At 41.2% G+C, this 14,599-nt stretch overlaps 1 protein-coding gene across 5 annotated transcripts in view; it reads right to left on the bottom strand.

Moving 5' to 3' along the window:
• Window positions 1-14,599, bottom strand: part of lmx1bb (LIM homeobox transcription factor 1, beta b) — a 63,263-nt gene that overhangs the window by 40,013 nt on the left and 8,651 nt on the right. For 3 of the 5 annotated variants that reach the window (XM_078170859.1, XM_078170858.1, XM_033619449.2), the window contains 3 exons: window positions 10,485-10,545; window positions 8,447-8,569; window positions 7,809-7,995 (listed from right to left, as the gene is read on the bottom strand). In XM_078170859.1, the coding sequence (XP_078026985.1) occupies window positions 7,809-7,995; window positions 8,447-8,569; window positions 10,485-10,545 (371 nt within the window). Of the gene's footprint in view, window positions 1-7,808; window positions 7,996-8,446; window positions 8,570-8,872; window positions 9,148-10,484; window positions 10,625-10,805; window positions 11,014-14,599 lie in introns of those variants that run through there. The other 2 variants (XM_033619448.2, XM_033619450.2) reach the window with 2 other exon arrangements.

Below are 14,599 nucleotides of genomic sequence, written 5' to 3'. Positions count from 1 at the left end.
GCCCCCTCGTGCACACTCTCCTCTACTGTTTGCCACTGTTTCGTGCAGAACATGACGTCTGTGTTACAGCTGTCCTATGGGACACTGGTGGTGGGTGTCTGGATAAGACTCCAAGATGGGCAGTCATCTTCTCTGCACACACACACTCCCCTGTCATCACGGCTGCACTGCAGATTCTCCACATCTGCCTTGCCTTACACCGCTTAGCCCTGCACTTACCAAGCCCCCATCATCCCTGCCTCCCTCCCACGTCTCCACTCCCCCATCAGGATCATCCAAATATTTCCCCTCGCTGCTTTTTGAAGCTTCCATGGGTCACGGGACCTCATGCACAAATCATGCTGGCTTGCCGTGGGGGGGCCGGTCAGAGAGGAGGAGAGTGAGTCAGACGCGTAGAAACCCAATCTGCACTGTTTTTATACGGGGTTATTTTTCTTGCCAAGACAGCCATCACCAATCAGCGGCTGGTTCTAAACAGCGAGTTTAGGGAGCTCTCGCAGTAGATGCCGGTCCTGGCAGCTGATTTCAACCATATTCCCCAGCCACACCAGGGGGAAGAGACGGAGAGTAAATTCAGAGAGCCTGACAGCCTGCAACGGTTTAACACGGGGGTTAGCCCCAGATACATAGCTCTGGGTTTATGTTGATGGATGGATAACCAAATCCATCTCATTGTTTGCAATGAAACATAGATGTTAGTTTTTACACTGTGACACCACACTTGCTATGGTGCTGAATTATGATCTGCTGAGAAAGAGACAAAATTCAGTCAGCCACCAGTTTTTGGAACTTGTATTTTTCAGATGCAAGGGAGAAAAATAACAAACTCAAACACACAAGGATAATAAAAGACTCAAGTCAGCTCTACAGTGTGTGGGCACAGGAGGTTCAATAACTAATGCAGAATTTTCATAAGCCCCCGAACCAGGCCGGTAAACAGGACAGACAGAGCGGGATGAGCCAGTGTGGACCTTCCCTCCCACCTGCAGAGCACAGCAGCTCAGGGTGAGAGGAGATGCTGGGCAGGAATCTGCAAGTGCTGGTTAAAGTAATCACATCGGTTTCACTGCATCTGATCTGCAGTCTAACAGACTTCCAAACAGTTGAATGAGTAAATAAAGTGCCCCAGGGGACTCCCGCTGGAGATGGATTACCACAAGGGTGCACACACAAAAGGAGCTGAAGCCCCACAACCCGATGTGAGCCGCAGACAAAAGCCTAGCGTTGGACCTCGACCAGGGAACCGGCAAACTTTATTAATCTCATCCTAGACTGAACCTCCTGCTACTGCAACCCATGCACTCACAGACAGACGCATGCTCTGCTGTGAGCAGGTACACACTCGAAAATGACTGTGCATGTGCGATCTTGTGCACAAGCGGGTGAGCATATGTATTTGTACACGAGACGGTGTATTCATGATTGTGTGCATTTGCTTGAGCAAACATTTTAACATACTGTAGATGCACAAATGTGCGCCTGTGTGCGCATGAGTGTGTATGCGTCCGCTCGAGTGCATAGACCACATAGGATGAGTCTCATGCTCACTTGGCTGTGGAGGCCGGGTCTGGAGGGGACTAAGGGCCGTGGCATTCTGCAGCCCCATCCCACCCCGGCCCCATTCTTCCCTCTTTCTGGGCCTGACACAAATAAAAGGATTAGGAGCCCCCGTTTCCGTCAGACCCTCCATTCAAGACAAAGCTCCGACCAGCTTAGTGTCACACTTAATGATAAAAGTGCAAATCTCTGTCAGTCACTTTGGGCAGGAATACCGGTATTTGGGGGCTAATCTCATTTGATGAAGATTAAAAGGGGCAAAAAAAAAGAGGACAAAGAAACGTGTTTTGCCGTATCTGTACAAAAATCTACACCGCTGAAATTCAGACATGCAACAGCTAAAATGAGGTGTTGAAATGTATCTTTAAAACGCAGAAAGTGAGTGCGAGGCAGTGGAAAGAGCTTAGATTAGAGACAAAGAAAGAAAGGAGCAGAGAGAGGAAGCAAGTGTACACACACACATACACATGCGCCCACACCCTCACAAAAACCTGGGGTGTATGTAGACAAACACACTGCTCTGCCCATTCCCATGTAGAGCTAGAATGTGTGACGTGAGTGTGAGAGTAAGCCTTGGGCACACAACAGTCTGAATGCAGCACTTGCCACTATGATGCCAGTCCTCTCTAGTGTATCTGTGAAAAGCCTACGTGTTGGAAAAACATTCCAGAGTGGGATCACATATACACAGTTGGGGCCAGCAGCGATACTGCGAGCCAGCAGCAGAGGCCATGTCTCAATTTCTCATGCACGTTCGACCAGGCTGCCTGGAGAAACAAGTGTGGGCTATTTCCAAACTAGAAGAGCAGGATGACACAAACAGATATGAAGTATTATTAAAAAAGCCGGAGATGTGCGGAAATACTTTTGTGAATGTTACACTTTCATCCGACACACCGTAAATGATATTGGAAATGAATAATTTCAATGCAGCAAAAAATCCAGCCACTAAAAAAATGTTCATTCTTCTGATTTAAACATGTAATCTGGCAAATTGAAATTGAAAACATTTGCTGAGTGCGTGTATTCCTCGGCTGGCTACTTTAAGAAACCTATTACAGTATTTCACAGATTTAGCCAAAATCTAATTTGTAAATTGCATTTAATGGTTTGTGGTTGCCTTCCTTTTTTTGTTATGAAGAGTTGTCATGCTGTGAAAATAAACCTGAAGGCCCGTGGACTTGGAGCCAGTAATGAAAATCACTACATTGCCGAGCCGGGGGCTTTCTCTCCGCCGTCACTGATTAGCATTCCCGATTGACTGACATGTCCCACTGGCTGCCTAACAGCCGGCTTTAGGAGATGAGGTTAAATTGTGGCTACCAACAAATTGCATGCTTGAGTTCCTCTGCACCCCTCTGCTATCATCCAGTGTAATGTGAGCACACCAGGCAGATCCCTCTGCAGATCCTTCTCCTCCCCTGCACTACAGCTCCCCCACACAAAGCCACAGAGACCTCTTTCCACATCCCTCGCCACCAGTCTGGCCTCTAAAGTGGTGATGGGCATTACCGTGGCTGAGCCTCTGTGGCTTCCCAGAGCATCCTGCAAAGTGCTTTGTGTTCCAAGTGCTGCTACATACACATACACACCAGTATACTTAAAGCCCCCCCACAAACACACTCTGCTCCCACTCATTCCTGCTAAAAAACATGGCAGAAATGCCTTTATAGTACAAACATTCACCTGATTTCATAACACAATACTTCAGATTTACTGACAGCATCACAAAAAAACATCAAGTGAGCATAAACAGCAGCTTTTATAGATGTAGCTGGTGTAAATTTTATAACAGCACTATTCATATATACAAGGGTTCATGTAAAATGATATGTTTAAAGCAAATATTTATCACTCAAAGAGCTATTTGTGGGAACCGGAAATGACAAAAAACAAAACAAAACAGAGAATCCAAGATGCAGCTAGTGATGCAGATAAACTCCAACAGGTCCTTTTAATGGGTCTAAATATGCCAGGGAGGGGGGGACAGTTAGCAAACCATGAGATGACAGATGATGCATCCTCGTATGCTGCTGGGACAGGCCGAGCCATGTTGACATAAAACCCAATACTTCCTTACAGAGGAACGGGGCCAGCTTCAGCTAGCTCCTTGCCGAGCACTAAAAAATCCCAGCAAGCTGAAGCAATATTATCCGACTTAGTGTTTCTAACATTAGATTTGTCTCTCTGTAGAGGTCCTCTTTTATTTACCCAAGAGCAGTGGCTAAAGACACATTTTTATCCTTTTTAGGGAGTATTTAAAAAAAAAACAGAAAGTATGGCTGAAAGTTTGAAAGTCTCGCACAAAGGCACCCACAGATCAGAGCTGCTTCTGAAATACTGTAGCAGGACTGAGGACAGTCTTTAATTAACTACAAAACTACAGAACGGGTTGACAACACAAAGTACGTCTTCTTTTTTTCTTTTTTTTTTTTTTTTTTTTTTTTTGGTGTGCGTATGAGCGTTCACAAAGTGCCAGGCCACACGGGAGTGCCCTAGAGTGAGTAAAACACACACACACATACTCGGTGAGCTAACACAGAAACCCAGCCGTCAGCATCTATCCGGCACACACTGCTGCAGAGTCCCAAGCACAGCTAATTAAAAAACAACAATTTCACAGGAGGGCACTCCAAACATTTCTAAAAAGCACCTCTCAGCACACCGGGGGATCGTCCAGCGTACATGGGAGGTGAGACAGGTTCTGGGAGCTCTGCTTTTATGGCTTCATCACTGCTGTGTTTTTCCTACTACTCATACTACCGTGACCTGAATTTAATTTTGCTTACGGCGCGTGAATTCGAAAATTGGGAAAAATCTGCATGCTGATGTGTTTTGGATAAGTTACAAATGAAACACTCTAAAATAACATTTTGCAAGACAGTTAAACTTTATAGAGCATGGAGGAAAAAAAAATCCACTGTGGAATGTGAGTTGTTTTTTTTTAATGCATCAGCAGGACCCAAATGTAGGCAGCATGGTGTATAATATAGTTAGTTAATGTTATGTTTTGTAGATGGAGCCCGTGGCAGTTTCTAACAAGGCAGTCCATTACAGGGGTGTTGTCCAACACTTCGGTCAAGTGATAGGCCTTATTACATGGCTCCTTTCAAAGCATCTGCTTGGTTAGAGGAAAGGTCTCCCCGGGGAAAAGATCTCCCTCTTCCTAATGATGTATAATTGACCTCCAAACACCAGGGCACAACAAACTCTCTCGGGGTGGTGTAATTCCACTCTACCCTTTTACATACCGCCCGTCTCGTTCAAGCTTGTTCCTCCTCTACGGCTATGGCTCCCGTCCAACTGACAGCTCTGCCTATTTACCTTCAATTCTATCAAACTTGCTCTGAAATATTCTTGCAAAAGGTGCCACTGTATTGCTGTGTTTGTCCTCTTCTAAAATATACAGCTCCTCTGGAAAAGAAGCCCGACATCTGTACATTTGAGATTTTTTTGGATCAAAAATATTCCTCATTCACAAATTTCCCATCAAGACAGGGACGATAAACACGGGTCAGCTGCACGGCAGAAAAAGAGGCTAATATAATCCAATCTTGTTACTATATAATTGCACTATATGGAGCAGGATGTGTTGAACTGTGTTGGTGGGAGTTTTAATAACACAGTACACAATAGTTTTCCCCCGTCTGCACTTAAACCTGTTCCAAAGGTGCAAAAAAAGACATGCTTGCCAATTCCTTGATTTATTATAGCTAGTGAGAGCTGATTACGGGGCATGAATCAGTTGCTGTTGGAATGTAATTAGGCACGTAGACCTCTGTAAGGCTAGGAGCTCTCTTCACAGCCCAAAGCAGTTTGTGGGCTGACAAATGCATCTTAAATGGGTGTCATAAAAGTCAAAAAGGTGCCAATTACATCTTTAAGTATCCCATCAATGCAAATGGAATAAACAAAAAAAAAAGGGGATACTTGTGTCTGTGTGATGGAAGGACCCTCCAGCTAGCATTTAACCTGGGAGGGGTGAAAAAAAAAGTGGGGGAAGGAGGGTGAAGAATTAAAAGATGTGTGATGAATAACAGTGTGTGAGAGCAGGACGTCGCCCAGCAGGTTGCTGTGTTTGGCTGGGGTGATCAGACTTGCCACACAAGCTCACAGCATTTAAAATGTAGCAGGGAAAACGGGGGGAATGGTCAGTTGTGCACCAAATGTGATACTTCAAAAGCAAAGCAGAAACTAAATGCTAAAGGAAAGGAGAGAGTATTATTTGGAAGAAAAATAGATCTGTCTTTGTATGTTTATGTCTGTCTTCTTATCTTTACACACACCAAACAGATTAAAAAAAAGAAGCAGCAATAAATGGACAGCGCTGTAACAGGCATGAGAAAGAGATCCTCCTCTCTGCCGGACTGTCTCAGCTTCCAGCCACCTCTGAGCCGTGACGCCGTGGCTCTGGTATCCCATAGTTACTGCTATGAATTTTCCATTGTTATCAGCCGACTACACTCCTGTCACAAAGCTGGATGAATGGCACGCATGGCAATGGATGTAACTCTTTGTTGCTTGCAAGGCATCTAGCAGAGAACCATAATGTCCCGGTAATCGAAGTAGAATTGTTAAAAAGGCCGGACACAAAAAGCTGAAAATTTAGTGACAAGCATGAAAAGCGCTCATGCGATGAGAAACACAGGGCACCCCAGGGTCCACACAGGCCAAACAGCAACCCTCAGCATTGCTGTTACTCCTGTTCCTTAGCCTCGATATTTACCTCTGTATACTGACATCACTGCTGCTTTTATGTGATAATTTACTAATTCAATTTACTAATTTATCTTACTCCATGGCTAATGGCTGCCATGCTACTTCCTGTCACAGGCCTTATTTAGAATGTAAAACTTTATTGTAATTCACAATAAAAACAAAAAACACAAGGGGCCAATTCCTACATTATTCTCATTTATCCATAATTTATTAAATTATTATTTTTAGTGGCTGTAATATTAATAATGCTGTTTGTTTTATTTATTGTGTTGCTGTAAATTTAAAAAATAAAATAAAATTAGCATTCTGCATTTAATCACGTTACTGTGCTATTATAATAACACTCCAGCATTTTAACCCAAAATAAATTCGATTTTTTAAAGATGTTTTCAAATTGTGTAACTTCAATTTAATGCTAAATTATTAATGCCTTTAAAATTGTGTGTGTGTCTGCGAGAGTCACGCGTGCGCAAATGCCTAAACTTCTCATTATTATTATTATTGTTCGTATTTTTATTTATTTATTTTACTGAATCTAAGTTTGCGTGTTTAGCTCGCAGGCATGTGCTAGTCATACTGGGCAAAAAGAAGCGCAGATTGTTTTTCATTAAAGCGTTAAATTGATGCCATGCCGCGTGCAAAAACATGCCATATCCAATCAAAATAAAATAGAATGAAATAAAATAAAATATTAGAAAATGAAATAAAATATGAATAAGGTAAAACAAAATCTACAAAACGCGCTAAAATTAAATGAAGCAACGTTTAAAAAAAATATTTAAAGGCTGAGATTTACAGAATAAATTTGGGCTGTTCGGAAAATAAATCCAATCTGCGCCGTGGGCTCAGACTGTGTAAAAGACACCTAACAGAAATTATGATTTCCATATTTTGATTGCTGCTGGTGATGATGGAAAATGCCACATGATGCTATCAGGAAAAAACCTGACAGAGAGCGGAATGAAACAACCGAGACAGTCCGCCTGCACTTTCTCGGGCCTGAGTGGGATCACATTTTTTTTTTTTTTTTGGTGTGTGTGTGTGTGTTAGAAATGCACTGGTCCCGCAGACATAAATGTGGAAATATCGTGGGCCACTGTGACAATAAGAGAGCCAAGCATATGACAATAATATATGAGCGCTAATGCGAGCGTGCTCCACAGCTCACACTCATTATTCAAATATTTGAAGGAAGTAAAAAGCTCAGATTTAAGTCCACTTGTTCTTGTTGCTCTTTCATTGATTTTTATAATTTTACAAGGATCAAATGTCAAATAAAGTGAGGCAAATAAAGCAAAGATGATAGGTTGAATTATATCAGTTATCCAAATTGCTGATTTTTCACACTGCTTTGTAAAAATGAAATTCAAAGTTGGCTGCGTTTTTACACTGATGTCACACACACACACACACACACACACACACACATATATGGCCCTCAAGCCAGCCACAATCTCCACTCTTTTCTTTCTCAAATCACTGCACACCAACCAAAGCAATCTGCAGAAATGCAGGGAGACAATTGTGCTTACTGTTGGTAGTCGTGTTTGCAGTAAAGTTTCCTTTCTCTGAAGTAACAGCTGGTGGTGAGGGGCTGTTGACACACGGTGCACTGCAAACACTCCTCGTGCCATGACGAGTCGTTGACTCTCATCAAGAAGCGGTCGGAGATGGGACGCTGGCATCCTTCACACACGGATGGATGATGACAGTCAGTCCCTGGAAAAACGGCACAGCAGTTGGGGCCCGTCAGAGACAGAGAGAAGGCCCGTGTCAAACATTGTGAAAACTCTACAGCGATAAAGGCCTATAGTCTAAAGAAATCAATTCAGGTGTGTGGGATTTAATCAAATAAAAAAGCAGGTTTTAATGGATGAATTTGACATTTTTACACCAACAAGGCCTCCAGGTTACATCACTCCCCTTGCCTTTGGATGGCTGGGTCGCTAATGGTGCGTTATCTTCGCACATACATGCAAATAAAACTACATTTTTCATTGTTATCAGTGGTTTTCATGCCTGAATGTGAACTTTTCATGCTCCAATGTGCCAGGAAACAAAACAGCAGTGGGCATGCACACACAGTAATGGCATCCAGACAGGAATAACAGTGTTTGACCCCAGTTCACACTCATTTGCTGAGGTTTATACAGTAAAATAAAAGACTCACCGAGCATGACTCCGAGCGTGGCTTGTCCCGATCGCAGGGGATGATCTTCAATTTTTATGCCGTCCAGCATGATGCACGTCTCGGGCTGTTCTCCCGCGGAGAGGCGCTCCAGTGACACCAGACCTGTTGCAATATCCATATAAGAACACGGTCAGACTCGACAAGAGAATCCCCGGGCACACAAAGTTGGAGGACAGGGGGCTGAAACCTGTTGAAACCGCTTGAGTTCCGCGTGACACACAGCCTGCAGCTCGGAGGAGGAAAAACTACAAAATGAGCTTTACTAGATGAAATGCAAGAGCTCGACTCGGATGCGCGCACAAGTTAGAATGTAAAGGCAGTGTGAGCCGGCTACACAGATCCCAGATGTGTCAGGAGAGACAGAAAGGACACAATAAAGGTGGAATAAACTCTCTCAACAGTCACCTGTTATAATTAGAGGACTGAGGAAGCTTTATCTTCTCGTCCTCAAGCCCGACGGGAGAACGCTGGGTGATTTCTCTTCACCGGAATAACAGTTTTGTCAAAAAGTCAGAAAAAGAAAAAAACAAAAAAAAAGTGACAACAAATCCAAAAATTGGAGAGAGTGTGTGTGTGTAGATGTCCCGGCAGTAACTCTTTGGAGGTAACAGAGACGGTTGGTTGGTTGGTTGTGCCCCTGTCGCTGCAAAAGTCTGAGATCGAGATTGAAGCGAGTGGATCCTCCCACTCCTGCATGCATGGCTACACTTTTTTCATTCCCCCCATTCACCGCCGTTGGGATGCTATTGGAGAAGAGTACAGTGCGCTGCACACAGTCCAATAACAACACACACATGGAGTCAAGCGTAAAGACGAGCACAGAGAGACAACTGATATTTTACACAGGCCTGGATTCACTCTGAAGCAACAACACCATAATATAATACATAATAACAACAACAACAATAATAATAATAAGTCACTACAATCTAATTATTACGCGTATTATGTCACGCGCTTTCTCAGAAAATAACACACTCTGCAATGTGATGTGATTATTTAGCAAATATAACTTAAAAAATACCAAAGCAAGACACAAACTTTTTCTATATTCACCATAAATGAATATTTATATTCCCGTCAGGGGTGGAAAACACATCCCAGCCTCACACACACCCTCTTTGCTCTTTTGTGTATTGTTTCTGCTGGAAGCTGCTGTCCCCTTTCAGCTGATGCACCTGGCGATCAGTGGTGATAACAGCGCTCTGTCCAGCACCGAGGTGGACTCTGTGCGAGCCGTGGCTATCCATCATGGGGTCAGAGGAGAAGCAGCAATAATAGTAATAATGATAATACTAAAAATAATTACAGGGCGGCCTGCGCTGTGTTTATTTTGCAGGTACACAGCAGCCATAAATCTTATTATCTGAGCAAGGAGCCCTCGTGCACATGAAAATCAGCCCAATGTGAGCAGGCCAATTTGAGTGAAAATCCCAAACTGCACAAATACGCATGATCACAATTATATATCACACTGTGCAATTTTACACATCTATATTATACATGCCTACATTTATTTAGTAAGGATGTGATTGAGACGTTTGCAGAGGCCTGTCTGAAAACACACCGTGCGCTCCTTCCCATGTCACACTACGTGAGAGGCTCATCGTCATGTTTGTCAGGTTCTTTTAAAAGCTATAGGTGCATACACATACACAGGCAGAAAACAGTGGACAGGACGCATGCAACACAGCTCAGCTACATGTGAAACGGACTGTAAAGCAATGTTGCTGTATGTTCAGATTAACTCATGGCCTTTATTATAATTGAAATAAAAATACAACCTGGTGCCTAATGAAGACATGAGGAGATGACTGACACTATAGCAACCATACTATTATTATTGTAAATAATTAGGCATGCTATTATGATAAGAATAAGTTGCTGGAGATTGTGTAAAGAAAAATATCAGTTATATATTTACAGAATTGTGAGATAGTCTATAGAAAGGAATAAAAGGCAAAATAAATCCATGTGTTTCTGCAGAATTATCTGAGTGCTTGCACGCAGCGTTTACCTTCAATCCAAAGGCCTTGCTGTTGTTTTTGATGTCCTTTGTGAAGCATCAAGGCGATGACCTGTAGCCCAGTTTGGAAAACAGAGAACACACTGTTGGCGTTGCCCTCTGCCGTTCACTCAGAGAATAGCTGAAGGTATCTAACAGATACAAGGGGAGCCAAACACAGAGGAAATTACTATTTTCACCTATTGTCACCCTTTTTTTTTAAAACTATATAACAATTACAGAAGTGTTTAAAGCACAAACAAACACAGTGTGAATATTAAGGTACTGATATTGTCATTAAGGGACACTTGCTGTGTTACAATCAGTCCATACCTGCCAGTCATGAAGTCATCCACCCCCGGCTTAGCCGTTTTTTTCCCCTTCTTCTATTTGCAGCCCCTCCATCAGCATGGGGTTGCTCAATTACCTCCTCCTCACACTTTATTGGATTATCTTACAACTACATTTGGAGCTTTGCGTTATCAATACAATATAATCAATACATTTTTTTTAAAAACATATAACATAAAGCCAGTGTTACCCCGCTTCTCCCTCCTCCTCCTCCACCTCCTCCTCCTCCTCATTCAGCAGTTATCGGCCAGGTCACTTGTGTGAATGAGGACATCAAACATTCATTCAATAAATCAATCCACCAACTTTTAGCCGGCGGTGTTTTAATGAGCCTCTACATGACAAGCCCTCCCTCGCCTGCTGCTATAAGGCAGGAGAGGAGGAAAGGAAAAAAAAGCGTTGCAGCAGGTGTGCAGCGCAGAAAGCAATGGGTCCCCTAAAGTTAAGTAATTGACTTTAAAGTAAGCAGAACTGTTGCATCCATCGGAAAGGTAAGAGACCATTATAATGCGCCATTATGGCAAGCAATGCACATTCCCGATGGCTGCTGGGATTTGGATTAGTTTTCAAAGTGAGTGTAGTGACTGAATATTAAGACGGATATAATGAGGTTTCTGAATGCAGAAAAAGAGCAATAATTTCGGGGGGGAAAAAAGCAAAAATATTGAGTTGGAGCAAAGTTGGAAATATGCGTAAATTTGCGCACTTTTGCCTGCTTTGGATCAAAGATAAGCAGATTTCACATTGATAAAGTTTAAAAAAGTTAATTAAGAAAACGAGAAAATCTTCTACGCGCAATTATCACTGCGTAATTATGTTATTGCGCATGTTTTAATGGATGCGTCATGATAAATAGGCCCGCTCTGAAAAGATTCACCACATTATGGCACAAATCTGACACTAAATACAAGAAATCAATCAAATTATTTCTCGACTTCGTTACATTTAAATCTCATCCAAACCGACGCATCAATCATATTAAAATATACGTCTAAACATATAGACCATTTCCCACTTTAATTACATTTACATCACGCTGTTTATAAGCCACACAGGATCCATTCATTTTCCAACGCAGAGAATAACTCACACAGCTCACACTGTGTCAGGCCTCACACCCGGAGGCTACAATCAATGTATAGTTTCATAATAAAAAATAAAATCACAGAAAATAATAATCCTCAACGTAAAGCTATAATATAATAAATATAATACATTTAAAAACGTGGACTGTGAGAAAGGCTGCATCTATGTCATTATCTTTTTTTGCTTGAGCTGAAATGTGAGCATTTTCAATTATGCGTAAAAGTAAAGCGCAAAGATAAGCGTTTTTTAAAATAAAATAGCTGAGAGAAAATGAGAAGAACACTTCACATCCTCAAAGGAGAAACTCAGCAAACCAAAGACATAATGGCTCCCTAAATTGCATGGCTAGAGGACTTTGATAGTTAACTCACTTTGATCTTTTAATGAGTGTTTCTAAGCTCTCCATGATGCTTGGTTGTTTTTTTTTTTCTCCTCTAAAAGTCGAATGAAAGAAAAAATTCAGGCTCCTTTAATTTGTTTGCAGCCGAGTTGCCCTTCAGTATCTGCACAGTTTCTCAGGTTAAATGCATTTATCGAATTGGGGGAAATATTGTTGGGCATTTTTCTTTTACCCCGCACTCATGGACGTTTGCGTGAAATCATGGCTGTGACTGTGAGAGGGGCAGCACTGCGCCAACGGAGCCGCTGACCGGTCGTGGATCAGCAGTGACGCGTATTGAAGGTTTGCACGTCGGCGATTTGCAACGACTCCACTTTAATTCAACCTTTTATTTTCCCCTCTTTCTTTCTTTGCTATTTGAGCTGAATCTTAAGTTTCTGCATTGTTTTAGTTGCGTTCTCATCTTAAAAAAATGAATATCATTACACTGTAATTCCACTCAGGAAGCAAACAGGCAGCACTGCTGTAATAACAAATAGAGGATGAGATGCAGGGCCCCACAGGCCTGAGGGCCCCTGCATATAAAGCTGCATAACAACTGGATTTGATTTTTAATTTCACTCACAAATTGAGTTCATCTGATTTTTGTACATTTTTAAGTATTGCCTATATGGCTTATTTATTTATTTGAGTTGTTTTAAATGTACAGATGCACACAGGATAAATACTGCACTTTTTCTTTCTTCTTCTCACTCACTCACATATTTCTGCTTTTATTCGCCTGCACCACACGGCCCATCTTATACTGAGACAGCCAAAAAAAATGATACTGCAGGATAATCCCAACTCCCCCAGGATTAAGCCAAAGTATAATACAGCACTGTCAACCCATGGCTAGATTTGTTTATGTTATGATTTATTGGATTCAGCCTTTTTTCCTTTCTTTCTTTTTTTTTTTTCCACTGACAAATTTATTGAGTTCCTGACAGATGGCCTGACAGGGCTCTGTGTGACAGCAAGCTGACATACAAGTTTGAAATGTGAGTCTGAGAACTGTTTACCTGCATTTGTGTAGGTTATGTTAAGACACACAGAGCCAAACTGAGCTGTAATTTAATTAACATAAGATCTAATATTATAGCCCTGTTTCCCACCAGAGACTATATAGCACTAATAAAAATACACATACAAATGCTTAGACCTCTACTATTTATATGATCACTACTAACAATTAAAAAGTATGGCTAGACACTCATTTAAAGCTGAAAACCATAATACATATAATTATTAAGATTTACTAAAAGATGTGAGGATATTTGGTTTGAAACCCTTAAAATCATAAAATTTAAAAGGTGAATATTGACAGTTTTTGTGACCTTCTGAGTAAATAATTAAACTACTATAATTTATATGTTGCGTTATGAGTACATATGGACCTTTAAATTACAGGAATAGACCTAAACAATATCCAGTTATCACAGATGTAAACATTACTATTTAAAGTACTCCATCTTCTGTTGAACTCTATTTACAATTAGTGTGAGTTATGTTTATGACTTTCAAAAAAATCTGTTCAAGTAATACGGCACTTCTGTCAAATAAAAGAAGAGAGAGAGAATGGAATAATAATAATCATTATAACCCTTCAATGAAAATCTGGTGCAAAAGAAACTGGCTATAAGCCATTTATGTTAAATGTATTAAAATTTCTTTCTCCATTTCGTTCAGATCACCACTGCATATCAAATCACACACTCTCCACAGGAACACTGTGGTGTCATCTGATGACACTGATCCAGGATGCAGTCAGATTTATGCACCTGGTCCAGTATAAACACATATTACTTCACAGTTGTGTGTTGGTATCACCTGAACCCTCTGAAGCCCACTGAATTACAATATCACCCCCTGCTGGACACAACCACACAGTACAACTCACTCTGCTCCTCCACAGCAAAACTTCTTGTCACTTAAAAATACCTAAACTAAAGAAACACTCAAATAAAATACTGTGATGCAGGTAGAGAGAGCAGTAATGCAAGGTGTGAATATGTTATGTAATCAAAACAAAATGATCATTACTCTGTTCTTTCAAGTCACATAAATACTGTTTGTTATTACTTTGTTAAACTTTCAATGACATGCTGAATTTGTTAGTGTAAACGTTTCTTTAAAAATTCTACAAACTCAAACTAATTATGTTTTTATCCTTATAATAAATTATGTCCTTTTATGTATTATATCAATTATTTTTTTCTTTATCTTAAATACTTACAAGAAGGCTTTTAGATTAATTTGTATTTCATAGATTTCCTCATTTACTTGTTGAGTTCCTTTGTAAGTCTATCTG

This window comes from Epinephelus lanceolatus, chromosome 9 (genome assembly GCF_041903045.1).
Source record: "Epinephelus lanceolatus isolate andai-2023 chromosome 9, ASM4190304v1, whole genome shotgun sequence".
Lineage (NCBI taxonomy): Eukaryota > Metazoa > Chordata > Actinopteri > Perciformes > Serranidae > Epinephelus > Epinephelus lanceolatus.
Note: the sequence above shows the minus strand (reverse complement) of the source record. Positions and strands in the feature narration are given on the sequence as shown.